Source organism: Pyrgilauda ruficollis, unplaced genomic scaffold (assembly GCF_017590135.1).
Source record: "Pyrgilauda ruficollis isolate IOZ18807 unplaced genomic scaffold, ASM1759013v1 scaffold67, whole genome shotgun sequence".
Taxonomy (NCBI): domain Eukaryota; kingdom Metazoa; phylum Chordata; class Aves; order Passeriformes; family Passeridae; genus Pyrgilauda; species Pyrgilauda ruficollis.
In genome coordinates, this window is record NW_024528488.1 from 7,410 (window position 1) to 31,685 (window position 24,276).

The 24,276-nt window shown below is 51.0% G+C and overlaps 2 protein-coding genes across 7 annotated transcripts; both read right to left on the reverse strand.

Moving 5' to 3' along the window:
• Positions 1 to 452: 452 nt before the first annotated feature.
• On the reverse strand, positions 453 to 4,528 carry LOC121362847 (40S ribosomal protein S4). Its single transcript, XM_041484724.1, has 7 exons — positions 4,489 to 4,528; positions 4,198 to 4,275; positions 3,497 to 3,677; positions 2,971 to 3,068; positions 1,769 to 1,940; positions 1,203 to 1,360; positions 453 to 613 (listed from the first exon to the last, which is right to left on the reverse strand). Exons 1-7 carry the CDS (start codon positions 4,489 to 4,491, stop codon positions 512 to 514), a joined length of 792 nt encoding a protein of 263 aa, XP_041340658.1. The 5' UTR covers positions 4,492 to 4,528; the 3' UTR covers positions 453 to 511.
• A 3,693-nt stretch (positions 4,529 to 8,221) lies between these two features.
• Positions 8,222 to 24,130, reverse strand: HDAC8 (histone deacetylase 8). 6 transcript variants are annotated; one of them, XM_041484754.1, is made up of 11 exons: positions 23,925 to 24,118; positions 23,452 to 23,504; positions 22,002 to 22,132; positions 20,311 to 20,452; positions 17,974 to 18,101; positions 16,915 to 16,992; positions 16,416 to 16,524; positions 14,673 to 14,845; positions 12,941 to 13,035; positions 10,724 to 10,829; positions 8,222 to 8,745 (listed from the first exon to the last, which is right to left on the reverse strand). In XM_041484754.1, the coding sequence occupies exons 1-11, from the start codon at positions 24,006 to 24,008 to the stop codon at positions 8,723 to 8,725; spliced, it is 1,122 nt and encodes a 373-aa protein (XP_041340688.1). In that variant the 5' UTR covers positions 24,009 to 24,118; the 3' UTR covers positions 8,222 to 8,722. The 6 variants fall into 6 exon arrangements, with proteins under 6 accessions (XP_041340688.1, XP_041340689.1, XP_041340691.1 ...); XM_041484755.1 differs by having other exon boundaries at positions 17,974 to 18,086; positions 23,925 to 24,114; XM_041484757.1 differs by having other exon boundaries at positions 17,974 to 18,086; positions 23,968 to 24,094.
• Positions 24,131 to 24,276: the final 146 nt, after the last annotated feature.

Sequence of the window (24,276 nt, forward strand, 5' to 3'; positions counted from 1 at the left end):
TGCAGGCCAGGCTGGTGCTCAGTGTCCCCAGCAGCCCATTCCCCTCCCACTTAGTCCAGTCTGTCAGTATGATCACTTGCACCCTCCACCTCCACAGAAAAGACACGGAAGAGCAGCCCCACTTGGACATTTAGTGCCAACACCCTTGCAGCCAGCAGAGCTGGGGTAGCTCCTCAAACCTGTCTGGCACCACTGGCTACAGGAGAGCCCAGCCAGCTCTCCCCATATCCCTGCTCCTCCATGAGTGTTTGTGCCAACACCTTCACAGAGACAGACAGAGCAGTCTGAAGGCTCTCCCACCCTTCCTTCTTGCCCTTCTGGAATAAGGCTGTGGTGGTTATTCAGACTGACAGGAGTCTCCCCAGAGAAGCAGGACCTTCTGGGGAGCAGGGCCTGGCACTGGCAGCATGGCTCCCCACCCTAGCCCCAGGACACTCCCCAGCAGTCAGAGCCATGTAGTAAACAGTTTAATTAACACACTGACAGCACCAGAGCCAGCCTGAGCTGGGCTTTATCCGCTGCTCTGTTTGGCTGCCAGTCTCTTGTCTCTCTCTTCAGCAATGGTCAGGCGGATGCCCTTTCCACGGGGCAAGGAGATCCATGGCTTGTTGCCCTGCAGAAAGGGAGAAGAAACCACATCAGGAAACCCAGATAGCAACACAACTCTCTCTCTAAGGGGAAAAAGAGCAGAAGCCCACCCCTGCTCATGCTGGGTCAGGTACACATGGTGATGGCACTGGTGCAGCAGAGGACCATAAGGAAGGTGCCAAGGATGCACAGGTCTACAGCTGCCTTTCAGTCACATCCGTGAAGAATGCACTTCAGCCAAAACCAAAACACTGCCCCTCCATAACCTGGAATGGCAAAGCAGCAGAGACTTTCTGGGGGGCACTCAGGCGTCACAGCAGCTGCTCAGATCACACCAAGTCTTAGCACTGCTCAGCCCCCAACTCTCAGGTTTCAAGGGCTGCTTCTTGAAAACAGTCATTGCTGAAGTTGCAAATGCTTCTTCTCCTTCCCAGAGCAGGAAAAAATACAGGGATCTGAGTCAGAACTGAGGCCAGCACTGAAGCTCCACTGTGTGGGAAGATAGCTGCCCAAGGAAACACCAAGGCTCTTTGCCTCAGCCAGCAGCCCCTCACAAGAAGAGAGCCCCTCACAAGAGAAGAGAACCCCCCCACTTGGTGCCCCCATGGCCTTACTTTGCCAATAACGAAGATGTTGGACAGCCTGGTGGCAAAGCTGTTGCCGTTGGCGTCCTTCACATGAACCACATCAAACGACCCGGGGTGCCTCTCCCGGTTGGTGATCACCCCAATACGGCCCAAGTTTGCACCGCCGGTCACCATGCACAGGTTACCTGAGTAAAGGAATACAGGTGTGACAAGAGCTGGCACCATGTGCTGTGAAGTCCTTCCACTTGGGCTCTCTGCCCCTACCAAACATTCCCATCCCACCCGTGCTAGCACTGCTCACAGCTCTGTGACTGAAACTGCCTCTCACCACCAAGAGACAAGCTGAAGCACTCCCCACCAGCTCGCTGCTTCTACCTGGTGCCTCAGAACTGCCAAGTCCCTGCCAAATGCTTCCCACTGCAGGAAGAATCCCTGCTCCAGCTCCAGGTGGACATGTTCCTGGGAAACAAACCCCTTCCCAAGGCTGACACCACTGACTCTCTATTTCCATGCAAATATGCCTAGCATTTAACTTCCAGACTGCTCTCCACAGTGGGGAAGGGTACAGTGCTTTAATGGGATGGAAGACCTACCTGTGTCAAACTTAATGAAGTCTGTGATCTTGCCTGTCTCCAAGTCAATCTGGACCGTATCATTCACCTTGATGAGGGGGTCTGGATAGCGGATAGTGCGGGCATCATGAGTGACCAAGTGAGGGATTCCTTTGGTGCCCACAAAGATCTTCCTCACCTTGCACAGCTTGTACTGCAAACAAAACCCAACACCTCTCAGCTGAGACAGCGAGCAGTACCTTGGACTAGGGAACTCTTGTACTCCAAAGAGCCACCAGCCAGCAGAACACCCAGACACTCAGGGCTTACAACATGAGCCCACAGAGTGACCTGTCCAGCTCCCTGACTCAGTAACTACTTTTGAACAGCTGCCATGCAGCTCTGCTACAGCCCCACCCCAAAACACCTTTGCTGTTGGGAGTAGCAGCCCACATTGAGCTTCAGCCTCCCCAGAAACACTGGCTGCACTTTCACAGGAGGACAATTCCCTTATTTTTCCCTGAAGCCCATGGCACACAACAGAGACAGAAGCTGCATTTCTCCAGGACCGAAGAGAGATCTGTCCCCTCCAGGGCACTGATTTCCCTCCTGCCTATCACCCTAACTCCCTCACAGCCTCTCTGGACCTCCCAGACCAACACAGAGTAGTCATCAGAGAAGTGCATCACAAGGAGAACCACACCACAGTTGGCTCCAGCACAGTCAGCTCTGCCATCCCCACAGCTGCGTGCTTGCACAGCTTGCCTTAAAGAAGGAGATGCAAACCAGAGCACAGCCTTGCAGCTGAGTCACACCATGCCAGGTTAAGGGACACATGAGGAAGCTGCTCACCAGCATAAGTGGTGAGTACGCAGTTTTGTTGCTCTGGGAAGAAGTTGAAGGCTTTTATGCCACAGACAGTTCCATGTTTCTAGTCCCTGTTAGCTGGCCAAGCCAAGACTCCCCTCCACCCCAAAACTCTCTGATCCAGCCCATGCCAACAGCATCATCTCCAGCACCAGACAATGACCCTACAGCCATCTGTGAACTACTTCTACATAACAAAGAGATCTCCCCCCCAACACAGGCTTCATCACAACTCTGAGCGCCCCAATCTCAAGTGCAGCATGGCCTCAACTGTCAGAAGAGAGACATTAGCTCTCATTCAGGAGATAAGAAAGAGGAAGCACTGCCCCAGCCAAACCCAACTGGGCCCACCCTTACACCACATCAAAGCTGCTCACCTTGGCCTCCTCAGGTGTGATGCGGTGAACAGCGAACCGGCCCTTGGTATCATACACCAGGCGGAAATGCTCACCTGTCTTCTCAATGCTGATGACATCTGATTGCAGACAGGGAAATATAACAGCAGCTGTTATCGGCTCATTACCCTAACTTGGGATCAAATTCACGTTTAAAAAGGAACACAAAACTGCTGAACAACACCTGGGGTGTGACTGATGAGGTTGGGATTTACCCTTGAGCACAGGCTCACATCTTTTGCAGCAACAGACTGCAAATTAGCAAAAACTGCTGAAGGCTGGAATCTGAACAGCAACGTACTCAGGTCAAGCAGGCACTTAGAGGCTACAGGTATATGACTATGGTACTCACTGCAGTGCACAATTTCAAACTAAGCAACAACTGCTTATACATATATTTTCTTCAACTCCAGCAGGGAAACTTTATCCCTCAAATAATGCCAGCCCCACAAAAACTCCCCTGCCAGTGTAGAAGAGCTGCCTAAGGAATTGCCCCAACCCTACTCACCCATGAAGCCTGCAGGGTAGGTGATGTCGGTGCGGACTTTGCCATCTATTTTGATGAACCTCTGCATGCAGATCTTCTTGACCTCATCTCCTGTCAGAGCATACTTCAGCCGGTTGCGCAGGAAGATGATAAGGGGAAGGCACTCCCTCAGCTTGTGTGGGCCCGTTGATGGACGGGGTGCCTGCCGACAGGAAGTTTCTGTTGGAGGCTCAAGAAGCATCAACCACCCCAGAGAAGGAAACCATAGCGGCAAGAACTCCCGCAAGAGCACGGAAAGCAGCAGCACAAAGTGCAGCTGCCACGCAGGCAGCGACCGGCTGAAGCTCTCTGTTCTTGGTATTCACAGTAGTTCCCCCCATGTCTTGCCTCACAGGGCACAGCTCCCAACAGAGCACAACCATCCATCTCAACCCGGAGGTGGAAAAGCACAACAGGCAGATTAAAAGAGAACATCCAACGACCCCATCACATCCTCTGCAAACGGGGGAACGTGAACGCCATTCACAAAGACCCTAGCGTTAAGCAAGCACCTCCTGCCGTGTCCAATTGCCCCTGCTCACCGCTCACACCCGCGCAGCACCCGATCACTTCCTCTGATGTGACTACGGCTGCCACGACTCCGGGCCCCACCTCCGACTCCAGTCTCAACCCCAAAACCACACCAGACCCCAGCTTTAACCCCAAACCAGGCCCGCACTCACGAAGACGCCCGTCAGCTTGTCCAGCATCCAGTGCTTGGGTGCAGCCACGCGCTTCAGATGCTTCTTGGGGCCGCGGGCCTACAGGATGGGACGTTTTAAGGGGAGTTGTTACGGGCCCCCGCCAGGCCCGGCCCCCCAGCCATCCCTCCCCGGCTCCCTCCGACTCCCGTCCCCCGAACCCAAGCGCCGGGCTCCCTCCCGCGCTTATCGCCCAGGGGGGGTGGCCACAGCCCGCGGCGAGTGGGGGATGGCGGCGGATGGCGGCGGGGAGCCGCGCCACCGCGCTCTCACCATGGCTGCGCTCTGCCGAGAAAGGGCGGGTGCTTCCGGCCCGCCGCGGAAGTACAAAGCATGGCGGCCGCGACATGCGTCGCCCTCTGGCGGCTCGGAGGTCCAGGGCCGCTCGCCAGGTGACAGATTGGGAGGGCTTGTCCCTTCCCGGCGACCCCGACGGGGATACCCCGCTCCAGGACACCGCTCTCCGGGACTCCCTGCTCCTAGCCGGGCACTGTGGTCATCGCTGGTCATCGCTGATGGTATGGGACAGCCCGCTAAGTTCTGGCCCTGCGGTTTGGGAGAGCCGAGCCAGGGGAAACACCTGTGCCGGGACCGCTCCCTGCCCACACCTGCCCTCCCATACCTGTGTCCCCCTGCCACGGCTCCTCCCGGGGTACAGCTGGGACCCCACGCAGCCCCCAAACTTGATGCCGGGCCTTAGCGCCCACTCCTGAAGGCAGTCCGGGGGTCAAGTGGTCCCAGCTGCCCTGCCCAGGGCAAACGTGTCCCCACAGTGCCCCGGAGTCCCCGGGACAGTGCCAGGCTCCCACATCCTGCCAGACAGCTCAGGGAGTGCAGCAGCCCCACACCCAGCGGGTCTCCACAGCACCGCTCCTGCAGCAGGGCATGGCTGGGACAGAGGTCCCATTCCCCGGGGTGACTCTGTTCTGAAAACGTCGGGATAAATGAAACTCTACGTTTAAATTAGAGAGCAGCATTACTTTATTCACAGTGCTGGGTGCACAGGGGGAGCTTCACCTATGATACATGCACACTTCCAAAACTTTTCATTATTTATACACTTTAGCAAAGCAATTAATGTTCATTGGCTATAAAATACATAGCTCTCTTCATTAATTAGTATTTTATCTTCTACTGGTTATAGATTTCTTCCTTCTCGTGCTCATTAGCCTACATTTACAGTCTTGTTATGATCTGTGAAAAATCTGTTCACTCTTCTGTAAAAATTTTAAAAGTTTAATAAAGGACAATAAGAGACAAGGACCACAGAGGAAAGGTTATTTCGGTCGGGTGCATCTTGGCACTCAGAGACCACACTGTTATCTTCGGGGATACCCCTTAAATACCTTTTCCATTACATCAGCCTGTTGCACATTCATAGACACTTATGCATGGTAAACTTTTCCCCCAAACCAGTTTACATGTTCCAAGAATTGTTTAGCATGGCTCCTCGTGTCCGCCATTTTAGAGCATGCAGATTCCTTGGTTGTGGTTTTAGTCCATTCTTATAATCTCCAGTTTTTGGGCCTTGGTCCACACTGCCTTCAAACAGTGAGTGCTGATAGTTGGGATATCTGTAGCAGGTGTCCTCATCCTATGTTCATTGGATGTTGTCCCAACCAAGCAGGCATTTTAACACAAGCATAGCTATTTCACTACTATATCTAAGCTTAATTAACAGAAATAAAAACAATATCTTTATAACAAAGTTACTTTAACATCACATATATAAATCTGTTTTAATATTTGTGAAAAGCCAATATTATAATATGTATCTATCATATTATCTTATCTTTTCCCCAGATAAGACAACTGCAGAATTGTCTTTGGTTGTTTCTCTATCTATGGGTTCTGCAAAATGTTCTTGCAGACTATAAATTCTGCATTCCGTGGGTCCAGTTTCAGCACTATGTCTCTCCCATGCTTAGTCCAAGGTTGGTTTTGCAAAACTTAAAAAGTTTTAGTGATTTTCCTGACTTGTGTTCCCACAATAGCAGTTTATAACAAACCTTGCTAAGTGCTTGGCTACGGTGGAAAATTACACTGTTCATGATTGATTAAAACAATTAATTAGAAATTTTAACTAGAGAAGTTACTAGGAAAGTTGTGTAATTTTCAACAACAGGATGGGAACATCATAAGCCAAGAAGACACACTGGAGCTGTGGGGAGCCCACCCTCCTTCCATCAAGGGCTGCTTCACACAATGTCTTTCGCCGAAATGGACAAAGGGCACAGCCGTCGAAACAACGATCTTTCCGGATTTTATTACCCGGCAGCCTGAGACCCTCGCCTGTCGGGCCCAGGCGCGTTTTGGGGCGGCAGCGCGGCCCCGCTCCTGCTCCCGGCCCTTCCCTCACGGCCGGCTCCCGCGCGTTCCCGCTGCCGCAGCGCCGGGCCGGGGGCAGCCGGGACGCTGCTCGCTGGTGGAGCGGTAGGAGGCCCCGGCCCAGCCGCGCTCCGGCCGCCAGTCGAGCTCCTGGTGACCGAGCCAGAGCTCCGGCAGCTCGTCCGCCCTGTTGAGCCAAGCTCCACCACCAGCGACCGGAGCACCTTTGTCCACCGGGTCCCAGTCGATGAGGCCGGGGCCAGCGGCCTGGAGGGGACGGCTCCCCGCGCCCCGCGGCTGCGTCCCCAGGCCCCAGGCGAGCGGCGAGCCGGGCTCCGTCGGGCTCCAGGGTCTCCCCGGGGCGCGGTTCTGGACGTGGAACTTGTGGTTCATCTTGAGCACAAGATGGGCCACAAGGCCGTCGGGACCCGCCGTGGGGGGCCACAGGGGCGGGGAGCGGGCGGAGTGCCTGCCGCCGGTATCTCCTCGGCCCCCAAAGGCAGCAGCGCAGGATCGCCACCACGAGAGGTCCTTCGTGCCCCGGGGAGGGGACGGTGAACAGCTCATCCCCGGCATCTACGAGGACACTGCAGCGCTCAGAGGGGCGCGGGCTGTCCCGGGCGGGTCGGGTCCAGCGACGTACCCAGAACGGGAGGGACTGGAACGGCGCTCCGGCTTACCCCCGCCCCTTGCGTGGGCATCCCACTCTGGATGGGGCATGTGGGGGTTTCCACCCAAGAGGCACCCCACCTAAAAGCCACAACCTCTGACACTTGTGGGGTTTCCTATTGTTTATTTTCCCAACTGTGTTCCTGAAACAGCTCCCACAGCTCCCACAAGGGCAGTCTACCTGCTGTGGGGACACAGCACATGGGGCCCTGAGGTGGGTCAGAGGCAGCAGTTGGCCAGCTTCTCTGTTCCCTCGTTCCTCACATTTTTCCCTGGATGGGCAGTCTTGAAGTCTGATATCTCCCCAGGGCACTGGGATCCTTTGCTAGGGCAATGGCAGCACCAGCCTCCTGCCAGTGGTCACCACACAAGACTGGTCTCAGCACACCACACCACACCAGGTGCCAGGGGTACATGGAAGCAGGCAAGGGGTCAGGAGTCATGGGAGCCACATCCTGCTGACCTGTCTCCAAACCAGATTTCCTGTTGTTTCAATCAACAGTGAAAACAGAGCAAAAAACAAAGCCAAGGCCAGGCAGGGAACCCCTTTGTCTTGCTGTTTCTCCCAGCATAATCTAATTAAAGCCACAGGAAATATGCTTTCCTGCAGTGACTGGGCATCTTTAAAAAAAATCACCACAATAAAAGGTCTATGGGCTAGGAGAATGAGGGGACAAGGGTGGCAGAGGCCAGGCTCCATGGCTCCTGGCACTGGGAGAGATCTGCTCCAGATACCTCTGTATCTGTTCCCTTGCTGAGACACATCGTGGCAGCTCTCATGGGGCACCAGAGCATCTGGAAGTTCATCCAAGATCTCCCAGAAGAGGAGCTGCCACAATGCCCTGCATCGCCCTTGACATTTTTGAGAGGCTCTCCAGGGTCTTGTTCCTCTGTGCAGGACTTCAGGAGCTCACAAATGGCTCTGCAGTAGGTGGAGGGGGTGGGGTGTACTATGGAAAAGAGCACTAGCAAGACAGGGTGGGTGGAAGAAGAAAGGAAAGGGCTGGAGGAGTACTTCAAGTATTTTATTTTTTAAAAATTCCCAGTTAAAAACACAATGGCTGTGCCTTTCTGTGGGTAAGAGACAACCAGGGTAGCCCACAGGCTCTACTTCCCGAGTGGGCAGCTCTGAGGCTGTGGCCCTGCTGGGTAGCTAACACGGCACTGGGCTCCAGCTGGGGAGGGCTCACAGCTCTGAGCAGCTCCTCTCTTAAAATACATTTAAAAGCAGTTGTGAGAACAAACTGTGGTTAAAATAGGAAGGGGAAAGGAGCAAGGGAGGCTCTGCCAGCACTGGAAGGCTATGGCTGGAGGGCCCAGACTCCTGCCTGGGGGAGCCACAGTGCTTGTGGCATGCGGTAGCTTTTCTTCTTTAAAGAGAAAAAAAAAATTAACCAACCAACAGTACTTTCTTCAAAAGTTTCCCTGCAGCCACAAATTTCACCAGTTGTTCACATAAATATGCTGTCTTCCCCACAGGAAATGCTCTTGCCTGAGCCTTCCTTTTCTGCTAAACAATGTGCTTCAGATTCCCTGCAAATAAAAGGAAGCAAAAAAGGGTATTTCCACTGATATTTTAGCCTGATGGAGTGACCTGGCAAGGGGTGCCACTCCCACACCTGATGGACTAGACCAGGACATGGGAATTCCCGCCTCAGCACAGATCTCAGCTCCTGCTGACCCCTCGCTCCCTTTGCAGAGGCTGCTGCCCTCATTTGAGCCAGGCTTTGGAAATTACCACAAAGGGACCCTGCCAATGCTTTCACTATGCTGAATGCTGTTTTGGGATTTGTGGACCAGCATCAGAGACACACACGCTCACTCCCTGCTACCTCGTCCTTCTTTCAGGCTGGATTCACAGACAGGAGTGCACAGCCCTCCCTTCCAGCTCTGGAGTGATGCTGCTCCTCCTACCCTCTTGGACATGTCCCCAAGGAAAGGATGCCCTCTCCCTAGGATTGGCTGTGCTTGGGAATGGACACACGAAGGCATCCATGGCCATTGGACTTCCTACCCTACTTCTAACACCAGCAAACTACAACACACACAGACAGAAAAGGGCTGCCAAGCCCCATCATGCTGTTCTGAGCCCCTCTTGCAGAGAGGGACAAGACAGATGGGTAAGGGCATTGAATAAGTTTCAATGCTGGAGCTGGCAGAGCTCACCCAGCTGCCTGTCCTGGACTTGAAGAGTTTCAAGTCCTGCCTGCTGGAGACCTGTCGCAGTTCCAGAGAGCTATTTCCCACAGCCTCCTCCTGGACCAACTGAAAGACACAGACTGGATGGGTGGTCTGCAAAGGGGACAGGGAGGGAGCTGGCTCACAGGGAGCTCACAGGGCGTGGTGATCAATGGTTTTTACATGGTCTTGCAGCCTGTAACAAGTGGGGTCCCCCAAGGACTGATACCGATACATATTGCTCAACATCGTAAATTACCTTGGTTGGAAACAACCATAGCACCAAACTGGGTGCTGAGGGGAACAGGTCAGAAGGAAGAGCTATTTTAGAAAGCTGGACAGGCTGGAAGACTGGGCTAAAAATAACAGTTTTAAGTTTAACAAAGACATAAGCAAGGTCCTCCACTTGAGGTAGCCAGTTCAGGCTGGGATTTGTGTGACTGGGAAGCAGCTTTGTGGAAATGGATGTGGGGTTCCTGACAGGCAGCAAGCTGAATGGGATCCAGCAGTGTCCTGCTGCAGCAGTGAAGCAAACTGGATCCTGTGCAGCATGTGTAGGAGCATTACTAAGAAAAACTGGATCATCTCATGCCAGGTCTGTCTGACAAATGATGAGTATTGTGTCCAGTTATGATCCCCACAAATCACAAAAGACATGGACAGACAAAGGAGGATCACAAAGGTGATCAGATTCTGGAGAACCTGCCACTCTCTCCCTGCAGAAGAGAAGGCTTAGGAGGGACCTCATCACAGTAATCTAGTACTTGAAGCCTGCTCTGTAGGCTTCAGAGGACAGAAGCTCTCTCTTCACAAGGAGCCACATGGAGAGGACAAGGGACAACAGATGTGTGTTGCACCAGGAGAGGTGTCACCTTATTTTAAGTACTTTTTTTTTACAGTGAGAACAATCAATCACTGGAGGAAACTCCCCAGGGATGGGGTAGCAGCCTCACTGTCAGAAGTTTTCAGGATGTGACTTGCTAGATAATCTTGTCTATGCTCCCTTTCCCATGAAAAGTTTGGAGCAGATGATTTTTGAAGTCCCTTAGAACCTGGGCTGTTCTATGATTCCAAAAAGGACAAGGCCCCATGCTCCCTGTCCAGCCAGAGCAAAGGCAATGGCAACTTTTGCTACAGGAACCCATAACTCTGTACCACCAACCCTGAAAATCCCAAGGGATGTGGGAGGCAAATGACACTGTGTACTAATGAGCAGCCAAGTGAATGTGGTTCATCTTTCCAGTCAGTGAGAAAGACTCCAATGAGCTCTTCTGAAGCCCTCTCTAACAAATCCTGTAAGCCTGAAGCAGAAGTTTTTGCTTGGACAACGCACCTTTGATAGAGTTCAGAATTTCTTGAATTCTCTGTGGCTCATTGCGGTCTGGTCTGCAGCTTGGTGTGATCTCCAGCACGTAATCAGGACCATACTCTGTGAAGAACTGCAGGGAGGAGAAGAGGAAAATTAACAGAGAGGTCTCTGAAGGCCGAGGCTAGAGAGAGGGCTCCCCGTGGGTACCTGTTTGTAAAAAGGCACAAAAACCATTTCTCTACCTAAGGGCCACATGTAGCTTCACTACATCAAGGTGGTACTTCAGCAGTGTCTGTGTCCACCTGGAGATTTCAACCGCTTCCCAGTTCAAGGGATGAGAAGCAGAGCCCAGTGAAGCAACCAAAAAGCAGTCAAATGTCTATCCCAATGCTTTATTTGGGAAAGCTGTTGACACTCATGGTTACCCGCAAATGAAATTTTTTTATTATTAAATTTCAAGTGCTGTAATCACATATCCTACCATTCACTTCCCATCTTGCTCAACGCTGCATTGACATGACTGTGAAACACCTGGGAAAGGAAAAATCAGTGTGCTGCAAGGATACTGTGTCTCTCCTGGCTAAGTGCTCAGATAGCGTGCAGGAAATCTGCTGCACATGGGGTTGACATGCTAACGCAGAATCACAGGTTACTGTGAGCCATTGTGTCATGATTCTGGCCAAGACAGGGTCAGTTTTTAGAGTAGCTGGGAGGAGGCATGGCCAGAACACAGAGATTATTCTACACCACCTCTCATCATTGCTGAGGGCAGGAGAAAGGGACTCTCTTCCAGACAGAAGGGATTCTTACCAGCTGAAATAATGTGGCAGAGGGAGCTATGCAGTTTGTCTATTGTCAGGGAGCAGGGGTGTTTCTATGTGAATTGTTGTTTGTTTTCTTGTTCCTTCTAGCATTAGTATTATTGCTGTTACTGTTTAGTAAATTGTTCATGCTCTTAGGAGGAGCACTAAATTGGAAAATACCATTCCTAAGACAACCTTAATTGGTGCCCAGTATGGGCACAAAGGGTTGAGACAACAACACATCTGCCCAGAGTGGGTTGGAAACAAATTTGATTCTAAGCATTTGTTCACATTAGGTACAGAACCACTGGTCACAATGCTGCTTGTGGTCACAGTGCTGCTTGGTCTGTTTATGTGGGTGTGGTACATATGTGTGAGCATATATGTGTTCCTTGTGATGATATTTTTCAGAGCATGGAGTGGGATCAGGATTGTTTTGTTGCTGTACTCTGTGATATCAGTTTATGAAATGATAACAATGGCAATGAGGGTCACTTGGGATGTGTATTCAGTGTTCCTCTCCTACCCTTACCTCCAGCACTACCTTTGTTAGTCCATTAATAATAGTACTCAGCCTGAGGGGGAAACACTAGAGGATGATTTTCCCCAGCTTGTCACCCCCTCTTCCTCCTTCAGGCCTGTTACAACAGCTTTCGAGAATTTTGAATTCCCTTTGGATGTTACAGAAAGCATGTTCTTGTTGCTATGGTTGCTATGTCTCTTATGTGTGTCTCCTCAGTACAGCTGATAACATATTTAGAGTCAGTGGAGTCCACACCATGTTTAGAGTCAGGAGAGAGATTTCTAGGAAGGTCATTCAGAGATCTGCCCCAAGGGTGGATAGTCATGAGTGGCACAGGAAGTGGGAGAAAATGGGTGAATTTCTGGGGAAATTCTCTGCTCCAGTGGTTTGGAAGTTCATCCCTGTACAACTACAGGACCCTGATAGAGTGACAGAATATTTGCAAGGTAGGTTCTGTGTCAACTCCAGAGAGGAGCAACTTATTGGAATGTGCTGGGCCCTGGCTACTCTTTACCAGACACTGCTGGTCACCAGACAGAACACTCGGGGGAGGAGGAGGAAAGCAGAGCAACAGGCACTGTGGTCACTCAAACTTCAGCTGAAAAGAAAAAAATTAAAACCTTGAGAAGGCAAAAGGCACATCCTAAAGAGCTCTTTGAGCAAACCACGGAATCCTTTTGCCCATCCTCTCTGTTACTATCTGAGACTGGAGTTTACTGGCACATGAAACCCCTCACAGAAAGCTGCAGACAGCCTCTGTTTTAGAGCACAAGCACCCACCATACTGCTAGGTTAGGGCAGCATTGGTACGTAAGTGTCTTCACAAAACAGGACTGAGCGGCAAGGATGCTGTGTGGCTTAGGGAGAACAACTGGCTCTTCTGCAAGGAGAAGGGAGGGTTTTTCACAGCATTACCTCATGATCAGGGATCTCTGAGGACAGTGTTCTCCCAAGGATGACCCCAGTCAAGTATGTCCAGCAGCGAGCAGTGTTGGCAAGGTTGTAACCTCCTGTTTCCAGCAAGAATTGGGATTTGAGGAGGAAGAGTGGGGAAAGGCAAAAGAGAAAAAGAGATTTAGGTGGAAGAAACAAATAATGAAACCACTGTGCACAGGTTACACTAGTTCAGCTTATTTCATCCACTCAAGCCATGCCCAAAATCTGCCTTCTGCACCTGCTGGCTACACAAAGCCAAGTTTGAATGACAGTGTATGCAAGAGCAGACCACTCAAACTGAACCCCAGTTACATCCAGTGGCAGAGGCCAGTCCTCCAGCCACCATCTCAGACCCAGGATGAGCTCCCAAGCCCCATGTGCTGAACTCTCTCCCGGCAACAAGAAGAGCCATTCTCAAGTAGCAGGCCACAGCAGAAATGGGGCTTCCTGCTTTTTAATACCAGCCTTTAAAGGACCTATAAAGCAAAATACACATGCCCAGCCATACGCTGGTGAGCTCTTCAGCACCGTCATCTTTGAGAGGACAAATATGAAACTCATTGCTACAACTTGCAACTGCTTTACACAGAAATGAGATTTCACAGTGAGCAGGAAATGGTTACCTACATGGTAAAGGAACATGAGCCCATAAGGAGAAATCTTAGCTGAAAGCAATCCTGCAAGAGACTCAAGTATGTTTTTTTTCCAGAATAGATGACTAGAAGAGTAAAGGGAGAAAAGCACTTTGACAAGACAGACCATATTTTTCCAATATTCCCTTCTGTTTGCAGTGGAGTTTTTTCCCCTGCTTTTTTTTTACTCCTCCCCCAATTTCGACTTCAAATGCTTCCACATGCTGCAGTGGTGGGACACTCCTTTGCTATTTTCACAAGTGACACATAGTTGATCCTCATTTTTTAACAGAAGTTTTGGGTTTTGTTTGAAAGATGACATCTCCAGCACACTCACAGACAAGCCACAGCAGGACTAATCACTCATAACCTTTCCAAAACAAAGGGCATCAGGCACATCAAATTTTAGCCTTAATATCCTATACATTATTTCCCCCATCTAAAAAAGGACAACACCTAGAGCTGATCCGGCTCCAGTCATGGAGCTCAGGGGCTTTCCCTGGCCCACAGGGGCTTTTGTTGCTCTGAAATGCTCTGTTAACATAAAACCTGTCCTGTGCTCTCCCCATTGGGCAAGCAGCTGGCTAAGCAACACAACAGACCTAAGTCCAGCTTAACTTTCACTGGGTATCAGAGTCCTGCTGTACCTTGCAGGCAGTCAGGCCTCGTCCCAAGCCCCTGCTTGAATCTGAATGAAACCATTCATCACCAGGTGCCCAAGGTAGGTTTGGGAACATAGTGCTCACTTTTTAAAGAGAAGCACTGAAGGGCTGATCAGCAGAGATGGGAATCAGAGGTGTCACTGAGAAGTCAGGGTCAGTTTGTTGGCCTCTCATCTTCTCCAGAGGAGCCATGCAGCTTTTAACTCAAGATCTGAGTCAGTACTGAGACTTGCACCTGTCAGTATCAAGGATTTCAGGTGTGAGAAAAGAGTACTATGCCACAGTGCGTCCTCTGACAATGCCCAGCAGTCACTCTGCTAAACCCTTGCCAGTCCTGAGCCCAAGGGCAGACAGGCACTCGAGGCAGGGTCACAGGAGGACAAACACATTTCTCTGAGAACAGCAGGATGCACTCACCTCCTCCCAGGACAAGAGTTGCTAGCTGCCACTGCAGGACATACTTGAGGCACTTCCCCACTCCCTCGGGTGTCATGTTGAAAGAGCACATGGGGTCTCCAGCAATGGTGTCCGCCCCCAGCTGCAGCACAACTGCATCGGGGTTGAAGGCAGCATACACCTCCTTCAGCACTCTAGAGAGAAGAGAAGCAGTCCAGTTACTGCCAGCATGGCCCAGAGGAATGCTGGTGGCATGGCCCTGGTTGCTCAGATCCACCAATGCCTCTCAGGGTTTCTGCATCCTCTGCTTACACCCAGCTCCTACCAGTTACACTGCCTCTGCTCCCAGGCTCTGCTCTGAGCCTTCTACCTCCACAGCAATTTTAGCTGTCAGAGCACTTATCAAAAGGCTGATGAATGCAAAAGCACCACTGATAACATGGCAGAGGGGGATCTAGTTCTCACCAGTTCAGTGGTAGCATCAAACTCTACATTTACACTGTCTGCCTTTTGGCTGCAGGATGATCCAGGTGCTTTTCTGCCCTGTGAAAGTCACGGTGGAAATCAGGGTCTGGCAAAACAACAATCCTGAACTCTCAGACACCTCTCACCAGGACAGGCCAGCAGAGGACAGGAGAAACAGAGGAAGACTGGCTAGGGTCTTACTTTCCCTCTCTCCTGTATGGCTCTTGAGGCAAAACTGTGAGGAAAAGCTCTGTGCAGGGTGTAGTCAGCCTGCAAAAACCAGCACTGGACAGAGACTCATGCTTCAAGCCCATCGTGGTTTTGGGAAGTACAGGCAATTACCCTCAAAAAAAAGCTGGATGAGACATCCACAGTCATGCCCGTGGACTGCTTCCCAGCCAAGACAGAACTCAAAGAGATCTCTAAGTCTCTTTGCAGAAGCTTTAGCTATACACAGCTTGAAATCTGTGGTAGGTTATGATGTCCTTCAGCTGTGAATGCATGCAGCAGGCTCCTCCTGAGTGGGTTTCTGACCCTAGAGCTGCCTTTTGAAAGCATGTCCTCCAGCACAAAGGGGGCTGCTGTACCCCAGCAATGGCAAGCACCAATAAGTAAGCAGGAGGCATGGCCCCTGCATGACTGCCCTACTGGCCTACAAGTTTAGAGAGGTTTCTGCCCTCAAGTGTTAGAGGTGGACGTGCTACTACATCCTGCAGCCTTGCACTGAGACTCCTCCCCCCGGAAAAGAACAAGCCCCACAGCCCAGTTTTGACATGGGCAACAGCTTGTGAGGTCTACCATCAGCTGAGGGACACATGGGACTGCCAGGAGGCAGCTCTGTCACTGTCAGATATTCAGCCTTCAGCCGTTCATTCTTCCAGCACAGACAGAAGGTGCTAGGAAAATGCTTTTAGCTAAGCCCCAAGAATATGTCCCACAGTCAGAATTCGGAGCATTTACTTGAAGAAAAAACATCTAGCCCGAAGCCCACAGCTAAAAAATACTTGTCGCTTCTCAGTCTCTCCTTAGAGAGACACCTGTGGAGGTGTATCTAAGGAGATAGGCTGACCTGCGGCAGAGACCCCTCCAGCCACCCACAATGTCTCTGTATATTCAATTTGCCTAAGGATTCACACAAGACCTCTGAGAACTTACAGTCCATGTTCACTGTAATCAAAGGCTGCAACAGGGGAAGGGACAAGCCTTAAGAAAGGACTGTAATTAAAAATACTAAACTGCATAGTATCTTATTCTCTAAAATCCCATCCAAGTCAGCTGTATCAGAGCAAAAGGGCTTACGATTCACAGATCTGGTAATATTTTTCATCCTGAATGCCATCTTGAATGGGCACATTCACACTGTAATAGCGACCTTTTCCCAGGCCAACATCTGTCACATCACCAGTGCCTGCACAACAGAAACACCCCAATTAGAAGGGAAAGCAGAGCAGCAGCAAGAGACGCGTGGGGTGTCTCAAAGGCAAGACGAGAGCCAGGACGTTCGGCATGCGTATGAAGAAGTCCACTTGCCACCACGAAGAAAGGTGGGGTGGAGTGACCCAGTTCTATCCTTCACCCAATTCTGCCATGCAGCATCAAAGGAACTATGCCTAGACCTCAGCTACAACCAGAAAGAGGGAAATGCCAAACATGTAGCTCTCCCTCTTTCCTTCCCCTGGGTCATGAGAAGAGACAGCAAGATATGTCAGCTGGACATCACAGATGGGACTTGCCTTTATGGAGGCCTCACCAGTGACATGTGAACCAAATGAGCACAAACCTCACAAGTTCAACTTGCCTGGGAAAAATCCTGGTGAAAATTTGTGCAGAGAAACAGTCAAGACTTTCGAGGTGAAACTAAAGGCATCCTCAACTCCTATTAAGAAATTGAAAAAAAAAAAAATTCATGCATCATTTATATAAATGACAGTCTGAACACACAGAGTTGCCTGATACACACAGAGCAGCAGAGAAGGAGAACCATAAGCAAAGCAGAAATGCAGATGTGGCTCAATAAATACATCCTCAATCTACAGAGACTGAAGTTCAACTGCAGCAAAGATCACAAGTGCTATGAATCTGGCAGGTCTCTTGCTAGTTCAGAATGGATCTGAGTATCTCATGTCACTAGCCATGGCAGCAGCACTTGACTGTGCTGCTAGGCCTGCGAAGCTGGGAGAGGGATCCGAGCAGGACTCACTTGGCCAGAGCTTGGCTCTGATCAGAACCAATGCTACTGGGCTCTCTCACTTTTTCTCAATGCTGCTGTGGTTCAACATGCCTTTTCCTTAAAGACACTATTAAGACAGCGGGCATGGAGAGGGAAAAAAGAAGTAATAGGAAACTTAACAGAAACCAAATGCAGGGAGAAAACAGAACAAAATGAAACACATAATAAAATTTAGAAGAGCAGGAAATGTTAAATGGTGTAGAAATAATGTCCCTGAAGGAGGGAGCAGTTTTAGCAAGGCCAGCTCTGCCTCTAGACTTACAGCATAAAGCCTTCTTTTAAAAGGACCCTTTACTACTGGCTGCTTCCCTCTTGTAATGGACCCTTAAACAATTAAATCCTGTCAGCAACTGTGCTGGCAGGATGGGATACTGAGACACATTATCTGTTGCTTTAGGTACAAGACTTCTGCCTAGACCCACAAGAGAAGTCTGAGGAGCAGCATAGGGCAAGTCTGTAAAGCAGGACAAGGCATAAATGGATTGAGGGAACTCAACAGCACCAAAAAGAGCCAAAGCCATGGCTGTTGCAGCAACTAAATCCCTGCTGTGCAGACAGGCCTTGCCTTCTCCCATTCCCCCCTGAGTCTGTGCAGCTGTGCTGTTTGCAGCCTTTGCTGGGCCTTACCATCCCCATGATGCAAATCCAAATCGATATAAAGGACGCGGTCAAATTTCTGGCGCAGTCGCAGGATCCCCAAAACAGCGTCATTCACATAACAGAAACCAGAAGCTTCATCCCTGTGAAAACAATGTCTGTGACATTGAATATTGCCAATGCAATCACCACCGATTTCAGCATTCTCATTTTGACTTTGCAAGTGTCCAACTCACAGGGGCACAGAGGAGTATGAAAACTCAGCCCAGCAGTGACCAAGAGACGGGTCAGGAACAGCTCAAAGCATGGCTGGGAAGCACAGAGAACAGGACTGTTTGTGCCAACTGCTTCTCAACTCTGGGCTTTCTGGCAGCTGGGTAAGCATCAGTTGGCTCTGCTGCAGAGACCCTGGTCTGAGGAGGTTACCTCTGACCATTGCACTGTTGAACAAATAAAATGTTAGCTTTCTGCACCTGAGACATTTTAAAGAAGTTCAGAGCCACTTGACTCAAACCCACTCTCTTGGAGGCAAGAGGGCAGTCCCCTCGGCCATCTTCCTGTGAGTTCTGGATAGGCATAGACAGGCAGCCACTCCATCCCTGGTGTCTGGGTCACAACTCCTGGGAAGGTCCTGGCAGTGAAAGCCAGTCACAGGATTGTCCTTCTGTTTTAAAGTCTCAGGCTATGAAGGTTAAGCCTCTTGCCAAAGTAACTCCCTCCTTTCTCTTCCCAGGAAAATGCAAATGGGATGTTCCACATGCAGTCCCTTACGATACAGCTCCTGGGCTCAGCCAGGAGAGAGTCCCAGCAGCTAAAGAGAGGACAGGTGTACCATGTAAAGATTTATCACTGACATTCATCAGGGACAGCTTACTTGCTGGCATCAAAGGAACAAGAAAGTTTCTTGACCCCTACTCCAGCCTCACTCCAAAGTCAAGCCCCCATCACCACTTAGCACCAGTCCACACGCATTAAATCTGCCCTGGACAGCTATTTTAAAGCAAGGCTTCATACATGGCAACAGGAGTACCCAAATCCCTCTTCCACAAATTATATCGGGATACAAGATGCACCTCTGGGAAATTCCTCTTGACTTCCAGTCACAGCACCCAGCTCATTCTCTCTGACATTTCCTGCTCAGCAACAGCTGGGACCAATGAGGAGCAAGCCAGGAATGGCAGAACCTCACTCGCTCTCACACTCTGCAAGTGCCATGGAGCACAGGTGTTTCCCAGTGACTCTGTTCATTTACAGTAATGCTGAAAATGGAGATGTTAACAGGTATCCTGAAAATCTGACTCAACTGTGATTATGTACTTCTCCCCTCCCTCACAGCCCACAAGGAAGCATGTCTTGGGCACTCTCTGAATGCTGTAATACCAATCTCTGAAACTCAAGGCCAAGCAGAGCAGGACACCAGTTCAGCCAAAGGCAGAGCAGTGTCAGAGCTGCAGTTCAAGACCAGCACTTGGGATTCCCCCATGCTGCCCCAAATCCACCCAGCAAAGCTCTGAGTATCACTGCCAGAAAGGAGGGTGAGACTGCCTTGAGAAAAGGCACTTACTCAGCAACTTACCCTCAACCCCAAAGGCATCCTCTGAACCAAGAGCTTTCAAAGCCCCAGGTCATTCCTACCTTCAGGACCCTGGAAAGCAACTAAGCTACCAGGTAGCAGGTGTTTTTTGACAAAAGGAATGTATTTTGCTAGGACACAGGTCCTAGAATCAAGCACCTGCAGTTTGGAGTCAGTCTGGCTAGACCTTCACACTGGGCTGGTATCTACCCTGAAGCATCACACACCAACTTACTGGGGTGACTGGGAAGACTCCTTTGGGATTGGTGGCTATTAAATGCCTATTTTTTAAACAAACTCTCTGCTTCTCAGAACAGTGCTAATAGCTCAGCAGCAGCAACACTGCTAAGACTTTTTTCATTACAGGCATTTTTTAAACCATACAATCCAGACAGAATATAACAGAAGATTTCCCAAAAGCCATCAGTTCTGCACAGAGTGAGAGCTCAGCTCTGCTGAGTGCAAGTCTCCTTTCACAGCAAGCTGCAGCTGAAGTCATTTTCAGCCAAGTGCCCACCAGGAAACAGGCTGAGATGTTGTGTGAGTACACCTGCCCCAGACCTGCTCTGCAGCACATGACAGTGACAGCACCAGCACTGGGCAGTGACCTGCCTCCTCTCAGGCCTCTGCCCTGCCCTCTGTTTCCTTCCTCTCTATCTCCTGCCTTCCTTCACACCTTGCATTCTCTTCCAACTAGATCATTGCACCCTGATGGTTCTCAGGGAAGCTGGGAGCTAGGAAGCAGGGTTCAGACATCAGATGAGAAAACACAAGGGAAGACATTGTTTTCTTACTTCTTTGCATGATGCCACCCTCCAGGCCAGTTAATTGCTACTTTGCACTTGCCATCCAGCAGGCACTGAGCTGCAGTGATGGTGGCTCCTCCCACAGCCGCTGCATACTCAAAGATCCCTTCAGTGGCTGGACAGTCGTAACCTGCAGGTGAGAGTCCACGTAAGAGTCTGCACCTTAGACACAACAGGCCTTTTCCTCCAGAGGAAGCACATTCCTTTTGTTTGAGTCTTCAAGACTGGCCCGGGCTGGAGCAGCCCGTTCCTGAAGAACTGACCCCATGGAGAACCCATACTGGAGAAGTTCTTGAAAGGAAAGACTAGCGCTGGAAAACTTCATGGAAGAGAGTGTCCTGCAGGAGGGACCCCACATATACACTGAGCAAGAGTGAGGAGGAAAGAACAGCAGAGAGGTGTGAACTGACCACAGCCTCCATTCCTTGTCCCTTTACACTGCTTGAGGGGAAAAGTAGAAGAGCTGTGAGTGAAGCTGAGTCTGGGAAAAAAGGTGGACGAGGGGGGTGGTGATTTCAGTTTTATTTTGAATTCTCACTATCCTACTCCATTATTAATTGGCAATAAATTGAATTAATTTCCCCATGTAGAGTCTCTTTTGCAGTAACTGGAGTACTGGAGACTCATCTCCCTGTTATTATCTCAACATGATCTTTTCCACTATGTTTTCTCCCCCACCCTACTGAGGGGAAGAGAGACTGTATCTTGGTGAGCACCTAGCAAAAAAACCCCACCCACACCACAAAAATCAACCCACCACACAAAGCAACAATCCAAATGTTTTCTTGCACTTAGTTCGTTTAAAAATGTGTCCTGAATCAACTTCTGAGTTGTGTGCCTGGGTTGCTGAACCTACTGATTCCTCACACCAATCTCGCAAAAAAACTACTTTCAAGTCTCTGTCTACCTGACCAGAAAAGCCCTGGCATGGTTACGATGTACCTCTTCCCTAAAAATGGACATTCACAAACTAGCCAAGCCTAGACAAGCTGTAGGTCTATGTCTATAATACGATCTTCACTTAGTCGTACAGCAGCCTCCCCGCAGCTGTTGCCCACAAAGCATACCAGGGCTGCTTGTCTTCCTGTAGACAGAGCAGCTTCAGGAACATAAAGTCTAAGGCACACTCATGAGAGTGGCACAGAATCTGCACCTCTGCCTCAGTTCTGGGTCACTCTTCCCATTCCTGATACCAACAGTGCCCACAGCCATCTCACCTGCTTTACCTGCTGCATTTCTCAAGCTGCTCCACACGTAAGTCACCAGACTGCCCTGCAGCTGCTCTGGTCACTACAGCTCCAGACCACTGTTCATACATGCCCTCCCCACAGCAGGCTTGCAGCAGCCAGTCCCAGCTCCAGCCCGAGGGCAGTGTCAGGGTCTTCCATCCCATTCCAGAGCCTCAGAGCAGCAGCAAAGGGCACCAGCCCCAGTCGGCAAGAGACAGGCCAAGCTACACAGAGCAGCAAAGTGAGGCTAGCTCTACCCTCAGCTGGCACCAGGGAAAGTGCCAGCCTGTCAGATGACTGCTGGGGTTCAGCAACACCCCGTTAAAGAGTGTTTCCTTTCAAAACTAAGCCCAGCATCCCCCTGAGCTCACCCCCCTAACTGCAGCTCCAGCAAAAAGCATCCTGGCCCTGGCACTCAACTAATCTCTTGTTGAAGATGTGCATCCTTACCCAGTCCATACTCCACAGACTCCGGGTGGTCATCATCCCCCTCCTCACTGACCTTCTGCAGGTGCTGCAGGTAAGCATCTGTGTGGAAACTCGCCATTTCCTCCATGGAGGCCACTTTTGGCTTGACTATCCTAAGCAGAGAGGAGGAAGGGAGCACATCAGGGCAAGAGGATCCAGTGTTCAGCTGGAATGTCCAGCTTTAACCTTTACATTAAGAGCCTTCTTTTGGCTATTACTGTTGTAAAAGCAAACAAAACTCCCTCTTCCTCTTGCACTGGACTGTCACTCAAGTTAGAAAGCCACCCAGCTGAGCGGGAACAGGCCTTGCCCCTGGTTTGGCACTACCTGTGGTGCCCACCCCAGTGAAGAACACCTGCAGGCGCTGCCTGCATTAACCTTCCCATTTTGCTTCAAGTTTTTTTCCCCTGTTCTGCTTGTTCTCTCTGTTTGTGCATTCCCCACCATATCCAACATTCAGGTTACACAGAGGAACTAAATGCTGTGGAAATGCTGTGGCAGGACCTCAGTCTAGATCAGGAGCCATGTAATGCCACTTGCATGCTACGACCTGCGCCAAAGCAGAGACTGCCACTGTTCCAAGCAACTTGCACAGCACCTTCCTGGGTCTGGGTGCTTTGCAGTATGCCTAAACAAATCCTGCAACACACTGAACCCTCCCCAACACTTGGGCAGTGGAGCATGAACAGGCAATGCAGCACAGCTCTGCTGCTACAGGAAGAACACAGGAAGCTCCCAGCTCCAGGCTGGCCGTGATGCTTCCCACCACATGCGAGGGCAAACTGTTCTTCAGGTCTGCTCTATAATGATACCTGCAGTCATTTCCCAAGCACACTCTACCAGGAAAAAAAAAAAAAAAAAAAAACTGTTTAAAAAAGAAGTCTCAAAAAAATCTTCTGGCTGTGCTGGAGTAGATTTTTTCTAAGATGAGACGCTTCACAAGAGGGGCTGAGCCATGCCTTTCTTATTTTTCCCTTCATATGCCCCAGCGTCAAGAGCCAAATGAGGCAGGCGGTACTCTCCTGAACAGCATACAAACCTCACAAAAAGTCTCACAGATATATTACAATGCACCAAAATAATATCCCTCTCTGCATCAGCACTGACTGATCAGTGGATCTGGAGCAGCACCAAGGCTGTTACCCTACTCAGAGTCTCAAGCATGGGGGTGATACACACTCTGTAGAGAAGGCACAAGGCTGTAAGCGCTCCACCAGACCAGGAGGGTAACCATGAATTACACCGGCCACAATTACTGCAATCGTGTCCATGTAGCAAAACAAACATTTTCCTTTAATCCTGGAAATACGCACTGTGGGGGCTCCTATAATCACACCACCAGCAGGGACAGTATGAAACCTGAAGTTACTCAGCACCTTCCAAACCTTAGTGGAGACTAAAACATTCCTTCACAGAAAACGGGAGCACTTACTTCATCTGGCCAAGCAAGGAATACGCTTCAATCAGTGAATGCACCATGCTGGCCTAAAGAAAAGAGTAAGACTGTGAGACCAGGAGACACAAAGCCAGCAACCAGGGGCGCAAGGACTCGCAGACGAGGTGTGGCTCAGGCTGCTCCCAGCAGCGACTTTCCCGGCCCGGGTCCCTTCTCCGGCCCGTGCCCATGCCGTGCCAAAGGGCCTTCCGGTGTCCCGGGCAGAAGCGGAGCCGCGCACGGCTTCCCGGGAGAGGGGAACGTCACATCGACGTCCGAGCCCGCGGTGCCAGGGGCGATGTGAACGCACAGACAAGCCATTCCCGCTCTAACCCTGCACTCCTCTCGCCGGGGCCGCCCGTTTCCCCCGCTTCCTCCTTTCCTACTGCCGTGCCGGGCGCCGGCTGCCTCCGCGCCCGGGCCTCACCGCTGTGCTCCCCGCGCCCCCTCGCCCCCGCCGCGGCGCTGACCCGCTTGGGCACTTTGCAGAGGGAGTCGCAGAGGGTCACGTACTCCGGGCTGTATACGTAGACCGGCGGCGGCACCGCCGCCATCGGAGCTGGCACAGCCGCGACCAGCACCCGCAACGCCGCTAGTCAGGGCACGCCAGGACCGGCAGTTCCGGCCCCGCGGCGTGCCGGGAGCTGTAGGCCCACCCCGCCATTGTCCTTCCCCTAGCTCGGCCCCGTAAGAACAGGCAGCCAACTGGTGCTAAGAGGCATTTTTACTCGGGCCCCCACGCAGCTCGGGTGGTGTTTATTCTCCAAGAATGTAATTTAAAAAGGCCCGTGGCCTGCACGCAGCCCCCCACGCGGCGCCCGC